Source organism: Emydura macquarii, unplaced genomic scaffold (assembly GCF_026122565.2).
Source record: "Emydura macquarii macquarii isolate MOO-44397 ecotype Brisbane River unplaced genomic scaffold, CSIRO-AGI_Emac_v2 contig_3429, whole genome shotgun sequence".
NCBI classification, from domain to species: domain Eukaryota; kingdom Metazoa; phylum Chordata; order Testudines; family Chelidae; genus Emydura; species Emydura macquarii.
In genome coordinates, this window is record NW_027133566.1 from 62,507 (window position 1) to 84,047 (window position 21,541).

General features: G+C 49.4%; 1 long non-coding RNA gene and 1 gene segment (V, D, J or C); one reads left to right on the forward strand and one right to left on the reverse strand.

Moving 5' to 3' along the window:
* Positions 1–21,541, reverse strand: part of LOC137144253 (T cell receptor alpha variable 23/delta variable 6-like) — a 66,914-nt gene that overhangs the window by 44,990 nt on the left and 383 nt on the right. Inside the window, 1 exon segment of the V gene segment in view lies at positions 21,408–21,512. Within this exon segment, the coding sequence occupies positions 21,408–21,512 (105 nt within the window).
* LOC137144254 (uncharacterized) lies at positions 12,326–20,319 on the forward strand. 4 transcript variants are annotated; one of them, XR_010917360.1, is made up of 3 exons: positions 12,326–12,427; positions 13,730–13,941; positions 18,522–20,319. It is a non-coding gene; the product is annotated as an uncharacterized lncRNA (long non-coding RNA). The 4 variants fall into 4 exon arrangements; XR_010917361.1 differs by lacking the exon at positions 18,522–20,319 and adding an exon at positions 16,976–17,106; XR_010917363.1 differs by lacking the exon at positions 18,522–20,319 and adding an exon at positions 16,261–16,384.

Below are 21,541 nucleotides of genomic sequence, written 5' to 3' on the forward strand. Positions count from 1 at the left end.
TGCAGAAGAGCTCTGTGTAACTAGACCTCTTGCCTCTCACACGGACAGATGCTGGTCCAAATAAAAGATATTACCTCCCCCGCCTCGTCTCTCTGCATGTAGACAGTTGGTTATTAGACAAGGTGCAAGTCAATGGCACTCAAGAACACGTAGCGTGGCTCCTGGCTTCAGTGGGACAGATCAAACGTCCCGTTACCATATGCAAATGGTTTATTGTGGGCGAGCTGTGAGTTCTCCAGGAGCCAAGCGCTGCATTCACAACTGGGGCTCAGCTCTGACTTTCAGGAGAGCTCATCCCCTGCTGAGCCCCCACGACCGTTCCCTGCTTCCATGCTGGGACAGGGGGTCAGCAAGATCTCAGAGAGAACAAGGCCATCTACTGAGCCCCCCACCATTTTCCCAGCAACACTGTGCTCCCCTAGCAGCTGGCTGGGACACGGCTCAGCACTGACTCTGAGCAGAGAGCACATCCTACTGAGTAACCCCTTCCACTCTGCAATACAGCACCTCCTGGCAGAGCGCGGGGCTCAGAGAGGGAGGCCAGGCCTGGAAGATCAGTGCGAGCAGTTTTCTCTGAGAACTGCTGCATTAAATTAAGCAAAGACAGGAGCTTCAGTGTAATGTTCCTAGTTAGCACCCGGTGCAATCTACAACACCAGTCCGTTCTAGCAAGGCTCTCGGACTCGCCTCACTCAGGGAATACATGAGCGATCTCCTTCACTGTGCCCCAGACAATTCTGATAATGCCCGTGGGAGTTTGCCAACGGGAGGGCATCATGATGTGCTTAAAAACACAGCGAATGTCCAGGATTTAATATTGGCGGAGCTGTGAGTGACCCCGGGGAGTGCAATACACCAGGGGGAAAAGGGGAGAGAACACAGGGAGGGTGCAGGGAGGGTGCAGGGTTGTCAGAAGCTGCAGAGAGAAAGGACACCTCAGAGCTGAAGACGAATTAAACAGAGCAGAGAAACAGGAAGTTTCTCTATTGATGGGATCAGCACCGAGGCCCCTCCAGCCAGGTTTCTCCCAGTGGCTGGTACCAGCTTCTTCAGAAGCAGGTGCAAGGACCCTGAAGTGGGCGACTCTGGGCTAATCGCCACAAGAACGCTACCCTTAAACCCTTCCAGTCTGACGTTGGTTTCACCTGGGGGGACAAATCCTCCTTCTGCGTGAAGAGGTTGGTCAGGGAGATTTAAAGGGGTGAAGGGAGCTCTCAGAGCATAGGGCTCTGGCCATGGCATCGCAGATTGAACACCTGGCAGGCAGTGTGTCCAGATGCAGGGATTCACAGCCTGCTCGGTGTTTAATGCCAGAGGAGACCAGCAGCATCATCTAGCCTGACCTGGACTCGGCAGGCCACAGAAGGTCACCATAGAGGGCCGAGCCCAATAACTCGTGCCTGCGGAAAGCCTCATCCACAGAGGCAATCTTGACTTGAAGACCTCAAAAGCCAGCGCATGCACTGCTTCCCTTGAGCGTTTCTGCCAGTGGTACTCACCCTCCCGCATATAAACGTGGGCTTTGTTACTGACTGGAATTTGTCTGTGTTTAACTCTGGGGTTTTATTCCTGGATGCGGGAGAGGAGTGGAGGGTGGAGTGAGCTAGAGTGGGGGAGCAGGGAGCTAGGACTCCTGGGTTCAATTCTGGCCTCTACACAGCAGTGAGTTTTAGCCCAAACGCCCCTGCAAAGATCACTCCTTGTTTCACCCTTGGTTAATCATTACCCCCTTGGGCTCACTCGCAGGGACACTTGGAGTTTGGAGTCAGGACCCCTGAATATTCTCTCTGTAATGCTTTTGTCCTAAAAGAAATGGACTGTGCGCTGTGAAATCTGGCAGGTGACTGGTCATTCTTCTCCGTGTCCCTGAGACAGCGCAAACGACAGGTGCTCAGACCTGTGGAGCTAGGCACAGCCGGGTCAGGTCAGCCCGCAGGGGAGATATTCCTGTTCTGAAGAGCAGCAGATAGAGCCGGTGGCGAAGAGGAGCGCGGTCTGGGACTCCGAGACCTGCTCTGCTCCGGACTCGCTGTCCGACAGTGGGTGATTCTCCCTGCCTCAGTTTCCCTGGCTGTCAAAGAGGGAGAGAAGGTTTTTAGCTCATCTACTGACTGTTCAGGTTTCTTGAAGCGCTCAGGTGTCATTGTGACAGCCGTGGTTCTCCGCCTTCCTAGACTGCTGGGCCCCTCCGAGCAGTCTGATTTGTCTGGTGTACCCCAAGGTCCGCCTCCCTTAGAACTACGTGATTACTTCTGTGTTTTTATCTCTCGTTTTGTATCACAGCGCATTACCTCGGAACAATGGCCTCCTAGCTCATCTGTACCGTTTAATTATCAAATAAATCAACTGAACTATAAATATTGTAATTAATTTCCGTGTATAGGTTATAGAGCAGCATAAACACTGCATTGTCTGTATGAAATTTTAGTCTGTGCTGACTTCCCCCGTGTTTTTTACGTAGCCTGTTGTAAAACAAGGCCAACCTCTGGCTGAGTTGATGGACCCCTAGTGGAGAACCCCTGTCACAGGTCAGGAAAGTCCGTGTCGATGTGTATCAGCAATAAGGTCTGGAGTTTTTACAAGATATTTTAATGGGAGGAGGTCACCGAACTCTGTTCGCCTCATTTGAAATGCCCGGCCAGAACTCTTGAAAGAATTTATTGGTAATTATTGTCGTCTTTCTCCGAGTGCCATTGCTGTCAGCCTGATTTCAACCATAAATTCATACAGCCTGGCAGGCCTTCAAATGACAACCTGGGTTTGTGTTTTACACCAGCAGATGGCGATGCTTTGCCACGACTTTGCCATAGGAGAAGCTAAGAGTTCCCAGCTCTCAATATACATTCTTGTCAAAGGTTTGTGGTAATTAAATAGCTTCCCAAAAATCTGCCTAACATGTTAATTTCTATAACAGAGGAGTTCCAGAGGGGTAGCCGGGTTAGTCTGTGTACAGCAAACACAAGGAGAGTTCTGTAGCACTTTAAAGACTAACACATTTAATTTCTGCAGGCAGAAGCTTTCGTGGGCTGTAACCCACTTGGTCAGCTGGAAGTAATAGAAATCATCTAGGAGGCGACATAGACATAACCAAGGGCAGTGACAACAATGGGGGAGGTGGATGAAAACCGGTACCTGAGGCCTCATGACAACCATTCAGTAGGAGGTGAGAATGTGTGATCAGAAGTAATTACTGCTTGTAATGAGAGAGCCATTCCGAATCCCGATTCAGACCCAGTTTGGTTGTGTCACGTTTGCAGATGATTTCCAGCTCTGCAGTTTCTCTTTGTTCAAAAACAGACTTCAAAGAGAAACGGCTGAGTTTGTCTTCACATTTTTTAACTCAAATTGTATTTTCAAGGCTCGTTCCCTTCATCTCTGTTGTTACTGACATTTAACCCTTGTTTTACCACCCATGGGATTTTCTCCCACCCTGCACCGATATAAATCATCTCCTCAGCTAGGAACAGCCGTGTTCAGAGTGTCCTAGTTAAAGTTCGTGCCCGTTGCACTATTCCAGGGAGCTGTTTAAATGAGCTCGTTCAATTAACAGCGAACTCTTACATAATTTGACGTTCTCGGCTGCTGCTGCTTAGCAGGAAAATGCACTTCACGTCTCTGAAGACAGCTGCAGTTCGGGGAAGTTAATCAGAAACCAGCCTAAAGGAAGAAGGCGGAGCTCGGGAAACTCCTGAAACACGCCTGAGACGCGCGGGGGGCTGGCTGGTCTGCAGCTGCCATAGAGGGAATACGGGGTCTGTGGTTAGAACTCTGGCCGGAGACCTGTTCCCCAGCTCTGCCACAGACTCCCCTGTAGAGCCTTGGGCGAGTCACTTAATAGAGCTGTGCCTCAGTTTCCCTGTGTGGACCTCATCATATTTCTCTAGCTCACTCTGGCGTTGTGCGCATAAATGTCTCGAGTCACGCCAGTTACATGGTAATTGGGGTCAGGTAGGTACATATAAAGATTTAGTAGGAATCCAGCTGGGTTTTTGTAAAGGAGAAATGTAACGGGATTTTCATGCCTATCTCACTTGGCCTCCTGTGAGAGTCCCGGACAAAACGCTCTGAAAAATTATTCCCTTTTCTTGGCTCCCGGTTTCAAACTGACGTGGAAGGTTTCACAATACAGCGAGTAGTTCTACGTCTCACCACCAGATGGCAGAGGGCCCGAAGGTTGCCTTAATGACATTTTTCGACATTGAGGGTAATTAATCCCCGGAACAATTTACAAAGGGCAGTGGAGGATTCATCATCACGGGCAATTTTTAATTCAAGGTGGGTTCTTTTCCCTAAAAGAAGTGGTGTTCTCCGAACAGGAATGAATTCAGGGCCGTCTTACGTCCTGCACTGTGACAGGTATGGCAACTGCCTGCGGTGTCCTTGAAACAACTGAGTGAATTAGCTGTAAGTGTTTGTATTAAATGCAAAGGTTATTTATAATTGTGGGCCAGGATTGTATGTCACGTGTCCTGGGGAGAGCTGTGATTTGGCCCTGGGTGTTCAGAGGCTACATTGAACAAAGTGCCGGACAAAAGAGGGACTTGGGAACTACAAACGCTGGGTGTTTTTCCCTGGAGAACACCTCGGGAGCGGTGAATGCCAGATCCCCGGCACAAACCCGCCTTTGGAAGCTCTGGCCTCAGGAACGGGCCTGTCTCAAACGTGCACCTGTTCCATGAGGCCTAGCTCACAGACCCAAGCGACAGCAAGAAAAGACTGAACTCTTCCGGCCCTTCTGCTTGGGAACACAAGCAGTTTTTGAACTGGTCGCCACGGGGAAAATCCATTTGTGGGTTATGAAGGCCGGACACCAAGACACGAATTTTTACCCTTGTTGTTTTACGAGGAAGCCCAGTGGCTGATAACAAAATCCCATTGAGAGGTTTTTCAGGCCTGCCTTGACAAAGCCCTGGCTGGGATGGTGTGATGAGGGTTGGTCCTGCGTTCAGCAGGGGCTGGACTAGGTGAACTCCTGGGGTCCGTCCCAACCCTCATCCGCTATGATTCCATAAGATGTTTCTTCACTGGAGTCCTGCCATTTATAGTCTCCAGTGGTGGCATTTTAATGCAACTGTTTCAATCAGGATTTGGCGTCGGGGCAGATGTGGAAGCAGTAACCTGGCTGCTCCCAACCGCGTCATGATCCGTGTTTTTAACAGTGCAGCAAAACTCCCGAGCGCCTCTGCTGCCAGCCTCAATGCGCCTAACATCGGCTGCAGCTGGGAGGGAGGTTTTTGTACGGCTGCCCTGTGTGGCTCTGTCACTGTGCGACACGCAGAGCGCAGTAATACACCGCTGTGTCCGCCGGCTGCAGGGCGGTGATGTTCAGAGCTGTGGAGCTGTCACCAGCCTGGGAGGAGAACCTCTGCTTGGCGAAATCCGCGGTATCACTAGCACTGCTCCCCTTTGCTCCTTTCAGGAGAATGTACTGCGGGGCCTGGCTGGGAAACTGCCGGTACCAATAGAGATAGACAGACCCGGTGTAGCTGGTCTCGAAAGAGCAGCTGAGTGTCCCGGTGTCTCCTTCTGATCCGAACAACTCAGCGTCCTTGGACTGGATCGAGTCACCCAGCGCCGCACCTGCAAGAAGACACTGCCGTGTAAGGACATCGTGTCAACTGCATTTCGAACCGGGAAAGGTCCCAGCTGCACTGGAAGTCAAGGCTGGGATTTTAAAAGTGCCTAAGGGGTTTATCTGCCGGGCTTCATGGAAATGAACTTAATTTTTACCCTAACCTTAAGGGTTAACAGTAGCGTTAGGATCTGGGTCAGGGCTAGGTTTATGGGAGTTGGGAGCTTAATTCTATGCAGCTTCTTCCAAAACCAGAGCCCAGTTACCTAGCTGGTTAAAGAGCCAAAGGCTGAGAATAAAACGCGTCTCCATGATCCGTCCTGCGGCGGCGGGCTGACAAGCTGAGCGGTCCTGCGAAGAATCTAAAGGCAACTGCTCGGAAGGTGTTGACTGTTGAGACAGGGTAATCAGAAACCAGACGAGGGAGGGGCTTGGGGAATGCATAACAGAGACAGGAAACTGCTGGGTTCAGATTAGGCTGCAGCTGCACAACGGGTGAGAAGGGGGGGGGGGGGACAAATTCCTTTGACTGAAGTTCCTGGAAGATTGATTTATCTTTTTCTTTCTTTCTTTTTCTTGTAGCTACTTGGTGAGAGCTGAATTAAATTCAATGTGGAAAGATTAAGTTCTCTGGGGTGTGTGTGTGTGTGTGTGTGTGTGTGTGTGTGTGTGTGTGCTGGTTTTCTGGGTACGGGTGTCTTTTGGTGGGTCTCTATGTCTGTGTGTGCACGGGTGTCAATGTATATGTGCAGGCTTGTGTGTTTTGTGCAGGGGTGTATCCATCCCATGGACCCCCAATGGACCCATGAGGATTTATTCGACCTGGGGAATCCTGCCCCATTGACTCCAATGGAACTACAGCTGGTTTGATATCCGGGGTGGAGTTCATAGAATCATAGAATATTAAGGTTGGAAGGGACCTCAGGAGGTATCTAGTCCAACCCCCTGCTCAAAGCAGGGCCAGCCGCAATTAAATCATCCCAGCCAGGGCTTTATCAAGCTGGGCCTTAAAGACCATCCACATCACCTGAGGATCAGACCCACTGTGGTTAAACTGATGTAATAAAATGGTGAATGAGGTCCATACATCTTCACATGTGTGGTTCGTGTGGGTTATACCAGCCCCACCATCTGGCTATGGCATGGGGATTCCATGCAGTTGTCTTTCTCATGATGAGAAAGCCCAGGGGTTTGGTTGGTTGTTTTTTTTTATTTTTTACAGGGCTCTTTATTAAACTTCTCAGGGTGTCTTCCCAGAGAGTGCAGAAATACAGGACCAACTCCATCGGCTCTAGTTCTTCAGTTGTTAAACTGAAGAATTTTGTGGGTTTCCTGAATTCTGCAGAAAAACCATCTCCAGGCTGCATTATTTTTATCGTTGCTCTGATCTATTCAGAAGAGGAAGTCCATTGCCCCCATCTTTGCTGTTTGTACCAAAATAAGAAATAAAACTGGCTCCCAGTGGAGAATGAACACACCAGGGTGACATTCTGCCCGACTTTTCCAGTTGCCCTCGGGTTGGTGTGACCCTGCCTTGCTCCTGATCGAAACCTGAAGAGAAGGCGAGAGGTGCAGTAAAAGTTCACCCTAATTCAGCATGTAAAACTATTGCAGAATCTACAGCGCTTTTCGTGTGAGGATAACAGCGTCCTTTTACGACTCGGAATTGTTTATACATCTTTTACAGAGAGAGACACACACACTCAGGCACAGCACGGGCCAGTGATTTGCCCACCTTCTAGTAAGGCAGTGATGGAGTTTTGAATAGAACCCCAGAGTCAAATCGTCCATACTCTAAACACTAGACCATGATCCCCACTCAAAGCGGGGTAGGGGACCCAGGAGTCCTGAATCTCAGTCTAACTGCTCTCAGTCACTAGGTGCTAGGCCTCTCCAGAAGCTGGGGTTTGATTTAGTTGGGGTTGGTCCTGCTTTGAGCTGGGGATGGGACTAGATGACCTCCTGAGGTCCCTTCCAACCCCTATCTTCTATGATAAGTGGAACTGGAAATCAGGATGCCTGACTGCCTCCTTCAACTCGCTAGGCCCCTGCTCCCCTCCCTGAGTTGTGAACACAACCCAGGAATCCTGGCTTCCAGTTCCGCCCCCTGTTCAAACCTACAAGGAGGTTCCTTTCCAACTTTAGCTGACACTTACACAAAGATAGGACTGCTGTTACTGGCCAAAGTAGGATTTCTGGAGCATTCTTGGTTAAATGTGTTGTTTCCAGATCTTCAGGAGCTCATGCCACCAATGATGGGTGCAATACAGGAACCTGAACAGAAGAGAATCTTATTGTGAAGTTGGAATCAGATCAGAGGAATTAAACCTGGGGCAAGACCTCCATTTCGTCGTTTCTTACAGACGCCAGTTGAAGGCAATTTCCTTCACCCTGTAACAGAGCTAATCCCGCCCTGTGTCGCTTACCCTACCCGCTGTGGTTTTGTCTTGTTCCTGTCAGGTGGCAGCTTTTTAGCCTCCAAAGCTCTTTAGCAACTCAGGAGGAAGCTCTGAGCTCTGTTTCCTCTTTGGAAAGCAGAACTCAGCGAGGATCACAAGGCCGAGCAGGTTTTTACTTTTTCAAATGCTACCACCTCCTGTCTCCCCCCCAAAAAATCTAAACGTGCATGGATTCTATTGCCACAGAGCTGGTCAGGTTCCCCCCACCCCCAGCCCGGAACAAAACTGCGTGGGTTCTCTCTCCAGACTGAAACAACATCACGCCCACTGACTCACTGCCTAGGAATCTGTCCCCATTGTCTCCACTGGAGCTAGGGTGATTTACACCACCTGGGGTCTGGCCCATTGAATCCAACGGATCCCCGATTTACCCCAGCGGAGTCTTTAGCCCATTTACTCCAATGGAGCTAGGTCTGATTCGTACCTGCGGGGTCTGGCCCCAAGTGGTGTCACAGAGAATAGCATCTGGCCCCTGACAGTATCCGGGTATTTTTGCGGGGGGGCGGTTCCTGGAACAGGATAACATTTCCATACAGTGAACGCCGGCGTGGTTTCAGTCACACCTGCACTGTTCGAGTCAAACCCCTGCGTGTGGTCTGGTGTGTCTCATTACACGGATTTCGAGCTGTGCCGGTTTTGGCACAGAGGCAAGAGAAAACTGAGCAATGGTTTTTGTAAAGGTCCCTCTATTAACCCACCCGCCGTGGTAACCTAAAGGCCGCTCCGCTATAGCACAGAAATACAGCGCCGAGTCGCTTAGTTCGAGCTCGACAATTCTCAGGCCCACGTATTTTTCGGGTTTCCTAAAGTCCAGAGAGAACCGCCTTCCAGCCCCGTTGTGCTCGCTGCTGGCAGATCTTCGGAAGAGGTATGTCCTCGGGCCGCTGCTCTCCTGCTTGTACCAATAGATGTCATAAACGTCATATGCAGTGGAGAAAGTACAGTCCAGTTTCACGGATTCACTTTGTACCCCGGCCAGCTCCCCTTGTCTTTGGGTGACACTGTTCTCGGTACTTAATCCTGCAACAAAGTAGATGTAAATTCACTTCCAATTTAGGATCTCAAAGGGTTTTCCAATAGATGTGGAATCTATCTATCCCCACACACCCACCATCTATCTATCTATCTATCTATCCCTCCCCGCTCCCCAATATATAACTATTTGTCTATCTCTGTATGTTTCTCATTCATTTTTATAAAAGCTCAAACAGATTTTCAAAGCTGCCCAAGACATGCAGATGCTTAACAATTAATGGGAACTGGGTGTCCAAATCCCTTAGGCAGCTCTGTAAAGCCCAGCCCGACCACAGAATGATATTTTTTCTTAATATTAAAAAGTGTGGCTCTTTGTAAAAGGAGAATCGCTTTCCTCCCCAAATACCACATGATATCCGAGTTCATTGTTCAGTGGTTTTCTTCTGCACCCTGAGTATGTTAACAAGGGAAACTGCGGAGCCCTTAAAAACACATTGCGACTTTCAGCCTTTTATACATTCACCATTCAAATCACAAAACTCGCCCTCACCTGACAACAACAGCAGAATATGGAGCTGTGCCACTAAACCCAGCATATTGTAGCGTCCAATTCACCTCATGCTCACCCCCTGTCTGCAGCAACCGAGCCAAGATTTCTTCCGCCTGTGATCGGTTGGTTTATCTATTTTTAACGACTGGCCGTGATGTCAGCGGAGCCCTGCCTTCTCTGTAAACCCCTCTACAATTTTCTTCCCGCCCTGTGACGCTAAAACTAATAAAGAAATGGACAAAATAAAAAGTCGAAGGTCTGGAGCGCCCCCTGCGAGGTATTCACAGCAAGCCAGAAAACGATCCGATCACTCGGGGGAAGGAGGGGAAGTTAGCACGGAATTTCAGGCGAGGTATTTCTCCAGAGGAGAACTTTTGGCAAGCCGGTGTTTATTATTCAGACACGTTTTCTGCAAACGGGGAGACTTTGAGGAAAGCGAGAGTTCAGCACATTTTACAAAGGCTTCTTCGCACGAGCTTTGTCCGACCATTCTTCAGTCTCCTCCTGGAGCACCAACGCCAGGTTGTTCTGACCCGCTCTGGTTGTTATGTTGCTGGGCTGGGGATAAGGGCTGGGGCGTTCAAAAGGCGTTGAATTGCATTGGGATTTTCAAAGGACGTTGGGTGCTTAACGCTGGGTGAAAACCCCGAACCACAGTCAGAAGCGGCTCATGAAAGGGCTCAGTGTGAGGAGAAATACTGAACATGAAAACTAGGTTGTTTGGGTTTTTTTTAACCTACCGCCCGGTATTGCTATTCTAGCAGCACCACCTCTCAGCTGTGCTGTGGAGAGGGGGGAATAAATGGCTGCTCTGCTTCTAATCCCGAGCAGGTTATAAAGAAGGTTTGAGAGAAAAGAGGGGCCAGTGGTTCGTCTGGAGCCGAGGCTTTCGGGGTGTCTAGTCCCTGCTCTAGGGAACATTCTCCATGTGACTTTGGGTGGGTTACTTGTTAGCCTCTCTGTCCTTCAGCTCCTCATCCAACAACCGAGATAACGGCCCTGCCCGATCTCAGAGAAGTGCTGTGGAAATAAAGAAACCAAAGGCGGTGAGGTGCTCAGATGCTAAGGCGAGGCGGGGCCATAGAAGTAATTTAGATAGACGAGTTTATGGTCGAATTTTCAAAAGCCCCTCAGTGACGGAGGACACCAAGTCCTATTTTCCAAAGGCGTTTTCGGACACGTCACCCTTGAAGTGGGAATTGTGCAAGGGCATCCTCTGAGCCGAGCTATGCAGGAGTCGGACTCGTTAGTCACACAGGGGCCTTCTGGCCTTAACATCTGTTCATCTCGGATATCGGTCACTGCTCATTCGAGTGGGGCTCTGGAGTTCAAAACCCTAAATCAGCTTCACACTCTGCCGCCTAGCATCTCCTACCACACAGCTGGGACTGGGTGATGATGATGATGGTGGATAAAACTGAGATCGGGGCTGGCCCCACCATGCAAAGAGCTCCACAGAGACATAGTGAGAGGCAGCCCCTGCCTGCAAGGTTTTTCAAACTCAGTAGCCGAGGCAGATGGGAAGAAAGCAGGTGTGGGAAGGGAGGGTTTTTTTGCAGCTGCGTCTGGTGACTCTTTCTCACTCCAGGCCCAACAATACACAGCTCTGCCTGCCCGCCTCCAGGTCTGTGACGATCAGCACCGTAGAACTGGCGTCAGCTTGGGAAGTCAGCCTCTTCTAGGCAACATCTGCACGATCAGGGATTGTGCTTCTCTTCGCTCCGCTCCGGAGAACGCACCGCAGGGCTTGGTTGGGATCATGGCGGTACCGATTGGGAGTGACACCGCCATAGCTGTACTGTGGGCGTAGCTGAGTGTCACAGTGTCTCCCTCTATTACAGACACGTCGGGTTCCTTGGATTGGATCGAGTGAGTGTAACAAAACAAAACACACCAGATAGATAGGTGCCGGCGTGCACACTCCTGAGAGAGAGAGAGAGAGAGAGAGCAAAGCAGAGGGACGGATGGACAGATGGAGTGAGGGCAAGACACAGACAGCTGGTAAGAAAGATCATTAAAGCTGCAACTTGGTACGAGACAGACACATTCACCAGCAGTGAGACAAGTTGCATGAACAAAGCTAAACCAACAACAACCTGGACACCGAGTACCTCTGACCAGGCTCAGAAGCAAATATTTGTTCCTGGTTCAAGATAAGCGGCCCCAGGAAGTTCCACTAAGAGGGGTTCAAACCTCAACGCTGCAGAGAGAAGCTCCGGGACTGCATGTTATAACCTGTCCCAGATTCAATCCGCCTTGCTCCTCTGTGAACACGCAGCCTCCAGTCCACAGGAAACAAAGGGAGGCGGTGTTTCCAGCCGAATTCACTGCACCATCGTTTTTCCTTCCTTCTCGTAATTCACCTGGGGATCTCCCCCCCCCCACCCCCCCGCCCATCCCACTTCCAGAAAAGGTCCTGATTTCTTTGTAATTGTGAGAGCATATAGGCAAGAAATGTAAAGTCTGGTGCCATCCTCAGATGCATTTAGCCAGCGCTCTGTTTCTTTGTTAATAGATAACTGTGAAGAAAGAAAGAAAGAAAGAAAGAAAAAGCAGATAGATAGATAGATATATGGGGTGTATGGGGATAGATAGATAGATAGATAGATAGATAGATGATAGAGTCTGCAATCAGGATCTGCAGCAGATCCATCTCTGAGCATCCCAACGCACACAGCTGGCCTGTAGCGCGCTGCCTGATGGACCACACAGCCTGATTGGCTGGAGGAGTCAGCAGATCAGCTCTTAAACGCTGCAGCTGCAGCCGTTCGGGTTCGGCTCAAATCGCTTGTCAGGCCTGCGGTAGAGCTCGTCTGTGCCTGCTTCGTCTAGCCCTGATCCTGCCTCGGACCCGGCCCTGCCTCCCTTCAGGTAATCCTATCCCGACGCTCAGCTCCCCTTCCTGACGCTGGCTTTGCCCCCGTGGCTCTGTCATCTGGGTTCTGACCCGGGGCAGCTCGACCTGTCTAGACACCTGCTGTAACCACTGGGCGTGACTCCTGCTCTCCCCATTGGGCGCGGTTGCCTGAATCCCGGTCACAGACCGTTATGGGCCTTGCCAGAACTGCGCTGACTTTCACTTGCCCAGGGGAGCTGTCTTAGGCGTCCGCTGCTGGGGAACAGATCCGAAGCGGACTCAGTGTTTTTAACAGCCGTTTCCTGCTTCAGAAAATCTGCGAACTAGTTTCTCAAAGACTTTTTTGTAAAGGCCGCCAATATTGTAACGAAACCTTGCAAACGTGTGCCTGTAGCTACTCACGTGAGTATCCCTGTTCACGTGTGCTTAGAGGAACATGACGGTACAATGTTCTACAGGGACAGAGACTGAAAATATTTGATCAGCCTTTTATAGTTTAAACTAAAATCCGGACCCAGGGAATCCCTTAAACACGTTTCATTGTAAGCACCGTGTGTAGCCCATTGCTAACGCCAGTGCCTACGTGTTTTCCTGGGCTGTGTCCGAAGATCCTAGGAGCATTTACAGTTGTAAACTGTGCGCGACAAAGGCAGCGATAGCAGTAAGGAATATGACTGAAAGTGAAAATAAAATTGCCCACGAGGAGGGCTTGAGTCGTTGAAATGACAAAGGTATTTGTATTTAAATCAAAGATCCAAAGAAAATCCGCGGTGAGCCATCTTTACCGGTTGTGTACAGGTACAGATCTCCCCTGCTCCACAGTGGGTCTGATAACACAGTAGTACACAGAGCTCCTGGACAGACACCCCTTCAATTTCCAAAGTCAGACGCATCCTATTAATAAAATGCGCGTTCTCCTCCAAGTACAGAAGGGTTGAGAATTTCCCAAGGGCAAACTTGTTCCCATCAGCAGCAGACTTAAAAGCGGTCAGTAAATGCTGTGGAGGTTGGCTCGGGTACTGACGGTACCAAAACAGGTCTGGGCTTCTGTCTGAGGTGGAGACATTGCACTGTAATGGGACGTTCTGTCCATCAGAAATTCTCAGCTCCGCAGGTGACTGGGACACGGAATAACTTTCAACAATACCTGCCAAGGGGGAAAAGACCTTTAAACCATTGCTATGCACCCTCCTTTCTGCAATAGCGGTCTGCCTAGAGTCTGTAATTCAAAGCACATCTGATGAGGGACACCTTGATTTTAATGCGATTCCAGGGTTTGCCCCAATAATTGCATGTGCTTTGGTTTTGTTTTCCAGAGGTTGCATTTTTACTTGCCAAATACTGTAGAAGTTGAGGTGCTGAAGTATTTATACATCGGCTTCAAAATGAAAATTCCCCTCACCTGACAGCAGGAGAATGGGAGAGAGATGCAGAATCAAGCCGGGCATTTGGTGACTTCAGGTTATCCTCGCTGTTTTTCGGAGGGCTGCACTCACTCACTAAGGATTTCTTCCCGCTGCTTGTCAATGTAAGTAACCGTTTCTGTTAGAAATATGGAACCTGCTCTTTCTGTGACCTATTCCTGGCCTTCCTGTCACCTCCTGTGTACACCAAGAACATGGGGAGGGATGTGTGAATGTGTTGCTTTGGAGCGCCCTCTAGTAGGAAAGTCGGGGAAAAGGAAAACCATTCTCAGCCGTCTCCTGGGAAGAAATCATTTGTTTTCTAGTGGCAATTCTCATGAGCTGCCTTTCCAGAGAAGCAGTACATAAAACCTTGATAGGGTTCACTAAAGACATTGCAGGGCTAAGGGACTGTGAGGGAAATGATGATTTAGCACTTCTTAAAACACTATTTCCCACGCCTCTTTCACAACCCGCTGCCTGTAAAATCTTCAAAGGGACTGGGGTGTCTAACTCCCTTAGGCCCCCTTTGTGACTCCTAGGATATACTTCTAAGAGAGGAAGGATAGGAGAGTGTGTCAGTTCCCCTTCCATGGTCCAGCCACCCCTCTCCAGCTTCTGGCTCCACAGCCCTCACCTCTTTCCTGGACAGAGAAAAGTGTCTCACCCTGGTCAAGAGAGAGAATTGCCAGGCCACACAGCTCTCCACCTACACTGTGACATCCCCAACTAGGCAGATGGCTTAAACAGGCCAGTGTCTTCTCTTTGCTTTCCTTCCTAAAACTGTGATCAAGGTAATCATCCACAGTTTTTTGTGACCACACAGCTTTATTTTTAAGCTATCCTTTAAGTATTCTTAAGGTACAAGCATTACTGAGACCAAGCATTAAACAGTTAAAGAACCTACACCCAGCTTAGTACCAGATATTTCTCTCTCTCTCTCCTCTCTCCACAAGGGCTCTGGCAGTTCATTCTGTCTAATCCTTCCCTAAGAAGTGGGGCTTCCCTTGGAAAGAAGTCCCTGTCCATCTGCTGGTCAGAAAGAAGGCCCTGAGTCCATTTCAATCTCAAGATGTTTCTTCAAAAATCCATTCTTAGTGTAAAGTTCCAGCAGGGTAGCAGTGATAGTCTGTATACAGCAAAAACAGCGAGAGTCCTGCAAAAACGTATGCCTTCAGAAACTAGATGTGTTCGTCTTTAAAGTGCTACAGAACTCTCCTTGTTCTTACATTATTTAAGTGTATCCCAGAAGCCCCTAGGATCCTTAGTCTTAGGCCAGGACTCCATGAGCCTAGGCCCTGTACAAACACCATTAAAAAAGGATCATTGGCCTAAAGCTGTCTCAGCTGGTCTTAGTGAGTTGTTATTGCTATGTTTGCTGGCAGGTAATTTAATTCTCATTACCTATGTACATGGTGTGCAGTTAATGAGCAGAGACCTTCATTCAGGAAAGCCTCAGGATTCACTCCCTGTGCCCTGACCACCTGCTCGGTGATTTCCTGGGTATTGGGGCAGAAGGTATGTGCCAAGGTGTGTGATGGCTGGTGTGTTATTGTTATAGTTCACTGTAGCACTTGGGCACTCCAGTGGAATTCCAGTGGGTGTTAGGCCTTTAACCTGGTTAGGCTCTGTCATGAGTTCCCCCCATGCCCAAGATGCAACCTGGCACTGAGACCTTTATGCCTCAATTAACTATGGAGCCTGGGTTGTGTCTCAACAATGCCAGCAGGTGACCCCTCCAGCCACTGTTATCGCATAGCACAACCGCAGGTGGAGTGCCACCCCCAGCTAGATTGCAAGAATGGTCACCTGGGTTGCCCCTCACACTATGGTGCTGTCAGCAAGCTGCACTTACACAAACATCCACAGGCAGGGACACACTCAACTGAGTTACATGAAGGCTTTCCCCCAAGGCACTCACGAACCAGCAGTGGAGGAAGGCACCAGCCAATTCCCTCCAGCACTGCACCCTGGACTGTACCATCTGGCACTGGTCAGAAGCATGACCCATGTAAGTTCATTATTTAGTTCATCCCTCCCTCAGTGTGGAGAGGGCGCACACAAGCCTGGGTTAACTGAGCTGAGATGTTCCAAAGACTCAGTTAGGTAAAATGTAAACCTGATTTATTAACTACAGAAAGATAGATTTTTAAGTGACTGTAAGTGGGGAGGCATAAAAGATCCGAGTTGGTTACTTGAAGAGACTGCAAATTTACTTTCATTTAACTTCTACAAACTGAACAGGATTTAAATCAAGCAATGTCTCATCCTGATAGTACAACCAGATCACAGATCTTCAATACACAGGCTGGAACAGCTCCTCCAGCCTGACACCCCCGCTCCTCCCCCCGTTTCAAAGTCATTTATTCTCCAGACTTGTTTCCAGATGTTGAGTCGTGGGTGGAGAGAAGTTAACTGGTGATGTCACTTCCCCTCTTTTATAGCTTCTTCCAGCTTGCAGGAAAGATCTCTGGCCATGACATAGGGTGCAGCCCCCACTGATCAAATAGTCTCCGTTGTCTATGTGCTGCCTCTGTGAAGCCTTCATTGTAAACAGTTTCTTAGGTAGTGGATTCTTCTCTTCTTGGGTGTTGATGAACCATGAAGGCTGTCCGGCTGTTTCACTATTTCACTTGAAAGGTTGGTTGTGGACGTTCCCAACCTCACAACATATTTTAGTAACATATATAGCAATGCTTCGTAACTTCACATACAATGAGCACACATACAATCCAATAGGATATTAATGTTTAGCAGATCAAGACCTTTAAAAGAATACCTCACAAGACATAGTGTGCACAGAACAGATCATAGTTACATGACTGACTGTGGTGAATAAGGGGTTCCAGGTGCTATTTTTGAGGTACAAAGTGTCTCAGGCTCTCGAAAAATCCCACCAAAAAGCAGATTTTTAGTGGTATTTGGATACCTACAGATGTAGCTAGGGACTAGTGGTATTTTCAGAAGCACTTAAATACCTAATGGGTCTTAGGTGCTAAAGCTTTTCTGAATATCCCAATAGCATCTGTCGTCGTCTTAAGATGCCTAAATATCCTTTTTAAAACCTGCCCTAGTTTCTTTTAAAAACCCCACAAAGTATTTAGACATTGAGTGGGATTTTCAAAAGCAACAAGGGGTCTAAATCTTATTGATTTCCAGGGGTGTTAGGCGCCGAGGTGCTTTCTGAAAATCCCAGTCGGTGCTGAAATACCTCTTTTTAAACTGCGGCCAGAGGTGCCTCTCTGCAACTTGAATCACCTCAATCCCTTTGAAATCTAGTCTTTAGTCGTCTGCCCCAGTCTGGATGAAACAGAGCATGTAGCCCTGTTAGCAGAGTGCCTTTCCTGCGGGTAAGATGTCGGGCTGGGACAGCCCCCGGCTGTCATTCTGTCCCCTGTACCGCTCACTCTGAACGTGGGCAGAATGCGGGGCTGTGCGGACCCGGTCTCTGGTCTCTCGCCGATGCGGGGGAAGGAAGGGCAGGGTTTTTGCGCAGCGCTGCTCCGTGCCCGTCTCACTGTGCGCGCTGCAGGGCGCAGAGATACACGGCGCTGTCTGACAGCTCCAGGGCGGTGATGTTCAGATCGATGGAGCTCTCATCCGCCTTGGAAGAAAACCTCTTCTGGGCGAAATCCGCGTTTTCACTATAAGCCTCGTACATCTTGGTGCCTCTCCGCAGAATGTACTGCGGGGCTCGGTTCGGGTACTGACGGTACCAGTACAGAATGACACCGGAAAAATCGGTGGTATTGTAGGAACAGCTGAACGTTACGGCGCCTCCTTCTACACCCAGCACTTGGGATTCCTTGGGCTGGATCCAATCACCCAGCACAGCCCCTGCGACGAGAAATCAATCAATCAAACGTGCCAGTTACATACAAAGTGGGGCCCAAACCCAGAGAGGGGAGAGACGGGAGGGGAGGGAATAAAGAGAAATAGGGGGAGGGACAGATATAAAACGGCCGGTCGTTTGTTGCAAAGAAATGGAGAAAGCTGACGGAATGGTTCGGGACGGGGAGAACGCGTTTCATTACCACTCAGACCGCTTGCTTGGAGCGAAAAGCTCCGTTACCTGGATATAGAGCGAGCATACAAAGGGTCGGGATAAAACGCATGTTCCCCGCTGAGCGGGCTCGGCTCCGCGATGCACCAGGAGGCAGTGAAAACTCAGCAGTGAAGCAACTGGCTTATTGGCTGAAGGTTATAACCGAACCAGATCCCTCCATGAAAAGTCGAGGGGAGGGGGGCGGATCTGAACCCAAACAGAGCCAAAGGAGGAAGGGGAGTGGTGTTTGCGTCTGATTTCTGGGTGAAACCACCTCTGTTTCCTGGCTCTTTGAGCCACCCCCGTTTTCAACAAGGGGTACTGGTGATTTGCCCTAGATAACGTGTTCAGACATGAAATGGACTGCCTAGACTGGAGTCCCTGCTGCGGCATACTTGGATAAGAAACTGGGCAAAAAGAAAGACCGAAGGACACACGGGGGGTGGGGGGATAGATCTTGATCTCAGGGGAGCTGAGCCGCTTTACAGCAGTTAGAAGCTGACCCGATAGGATTAGACCAGAGTTACAGGGATGGAAGACAGCTCCGCACCTCGCCCAGTATCTTTCACCAGGTGGTTCCAGCTGCAGGAAATCCTGTCCCAATTTTCCAAGGCTGGTTGGTTGGTTTGTGTTCTTGACAACATCTCTTTTCATACCCAGGCTGTGCAGGCATGCATACGTTCATTCACAGAAATATCACCGAGATAAGAAGGCATCGGGCTCGCTTTGCACGGCAGCATCTCCCTCACTTCTGGTATCGCTGGAGATGCAGCTCGGCCCCAGTGTGGTTCTCAGAGCACAGGAATACACCGCGCTTTCTTGAAGAGAGACAGCCTCAATCGTCCAGGGAACCGTCTTATTATCGAACCGCACTGCTGAGAATTCCCCAGCGGTGAACGTGTTCTTCTCAGCAGGAGACGGATACTCCGGGGCGCTTGGGTCGGATACTGAGAGAAGCAGAGGAGATTCGGGCTGCCGAAAGCGGCGGTGAAATTACACTGTAAAAGGGCGAGTTCCCCTCTGAGATTTGCACTGGGGCAGGAGATTGAAACGCAGAATTACTTCGAACAAGACCTGTCGAAAGCAGAAAAAAAGCAACGTAACTATTTATTCATTCATATTTTTACAAAATGTCTCATGATCTTAGGTAGGAACTGGTTTCCATTTCAAAGCAAAGAGTCTCGACAGGAAAGCAAAGTTAGTTCCATAAAAACTGGTTCAGAGAATCTTGTTTCTTTTTTAAAAAAAACAGTGAGATTTTCAAAAGCTGGTTAGGAAATTGGCTTCTTTGAAAACCCAGCCTGTTATAACAGGCCTGTTGTTCTCAAACACAATCAATAGTAACATTTGTCTCACCTGACTTGACAAGCAGAGGACAGATCTGTAGAACAAGGCAGATGATCATTTTGCAGCTTCAAATTATCCACCTTTTTCGCCAGGCTCTTGGGCGAATGATGAACTAATTCTGTTTCGCTTATTAAAAGAATGTGTATGCTGTGACAGTGCCCTCTGTGACTGCCTCCTTCTCTTCCTTGTCCACCTTCTGACATAAGAGACACGCAAGAAATGCTGTCCAGGGGGGTGTCTGATTCAATTACACCTGAAATAAATTACAGGGTAAAATGTAATTACCAGAAAATCAGGAGCACCCCCTAGTGGACACAAGAAATCCTTTCTCTGGAGGGGAAAAACGGTTTATTTTCAAATGGAATTTCTCATGCGTCTCTGCCAGCTACGGTCAGCCATAAATTAAGAGTCTGGTGCGGGAATCAGTGGCAGAAACTCTCTGGCCGGTGTTATGCAGGAGGTCAAATTACAGATGCAAAATGCTGCCTTTTGGCCTTAAAAATCGGTGTATCTATTTCCAGAAGAGATTATTTTAAATCTTAGATTATTCCTACAAGCCATTCCCTATTTACAGGAGTTGGGGTAAAGGGTGTTTCATTGTTTCTTAAGGGAAAAAACATTCTCCCGAGGCTTCCCCATTTAAAACCTGCTGCGTGTAAATTAGTAGTAGCATTAGTGGGTGTAACTCTGCAGAGCCAGGTCCAAGCCCGGTTGATAAAGCAGGAGCGTTGGCTTCAGACTGGCAGCTAACCAGAACATTTTGCCAAATAAATCCCTGCAATGAGTCCTTTACATGCCCTAGGGATAGACTGGGGAAAATTCGCTTTTTAGCAGTAAAAGTCACTAAATGTGGATTTCCCCATCCACACACCACGCCAGGTAAAAATGCTTCTACTGATCATACGTTGCCTATCTGTCAATTTCAGTTCAGAAAAATGCTGCTTGAGAACTTCTGAGGGTTTGATTTAAGGCGATTGACTTGGTATTTGATACAAGAATCGTCGACATCCTGTTTTAATGCTCCTAGAGCTTGAACTTTTCCGATCTCAGTGTCTTCTGGCGCTAAATGATTGTCGACCCCCTCCCACGGTCTGACCCCCACCTCAGAATTTTCCACAAAATTTTAAATCAATAAAAATATTTTAAATGCTTTAAAACAAACACTGCCACGATCCATCCATTTAAAATAAAATAAAATAAAATTCTGCCACCCCTATCTGTATGACAAGGGTGTTCCTTCACCAGTGAAACACAGCGCCATCGTGTGAATGCTAGTGCCTCATGCGGGCTGGATGTGGGCAAAGAAGAGTCCAGAAAATTCGGATGGGTGTCTAGGAATACAGGAAGGCTAGCGGGAATTAATTCTGGCTCAGCCGCTGATGAAAAGGCAAGTACAAAGGGCGTGCATGCAAGAGAGCGAAGGGGTGCGAGCAAAGGCAAGAGAGATGGGGGGAGGCTAGAAATTACGATATTGGGACTGAGGCTAGACGATGAGTAATAGCAAGATGTGGTGTCACCTAGGATCCCCCTTCGTGGAAGGGACCTGCTGTGCCAGGCGCTGTATAAAAACATCCCACCTGCCTTCCTACCTCATTTTTGTTGATGGCAATTGTAACCAAAATTGCCCCGTGAGGAAAGCAGCTCCATTTATTCACTGGTCGCTGATCTCAGCGTTCAGCGTGAGCCACGCGCTTTCCTCAATGGGGGCCGCCCCCCTTGTCCCACCTTGTGTTGCGGGGTGCGAGGTGTACATCGCCCACGTTCTGGGAGGCGGGCGGGAACTCCGGGGGACCCTGGCCCGCAGCGGCCAGCAAGACCCCCCCGGGCTGCTGTGTGTGTGTGTGTGTGTGCATGTGCAGGGTGTGTGTGGGTGTGTGTTTGGAGGGCGGCACTTGCAAGAGACGCTGCAGGAATTCTGCCGGCAGCAGAGCGTGTCTGTGCTGAGGGGCAGGTTTCTGCACGGCTCGGCGGTGGGGCTCCGTCACTGTGCCCGCTGCAGCGCGCAGTGATAGACCGCTGCGTCTGCCAAGGCCAGGGCTGTGATGCTGAGAAGGGTGGAGGTCTCGTTAGCCTGGGAAGAAAACCTCCCCCGGGCGAAGTCTGCGGTGCCGCTGGTAGAGCTCCGCTCCCGCGTTCCTCTCCAGAGGATGTACTGCGGGCCCTGGTGCGGGTACTGCCGGTACCAGTAGAGATACACACCCGCAGTAGAGCTAGTCTCATAGGAGCAGCGGAGTGTCACGGTGCCGCCCTCCGCTCCGGACATCTGGGGTGCGCTGGGCTGGACCGAGTCACCCCGCAGCGCGCCTGCCGCGAGAGAGAAAGAAAGACAATAA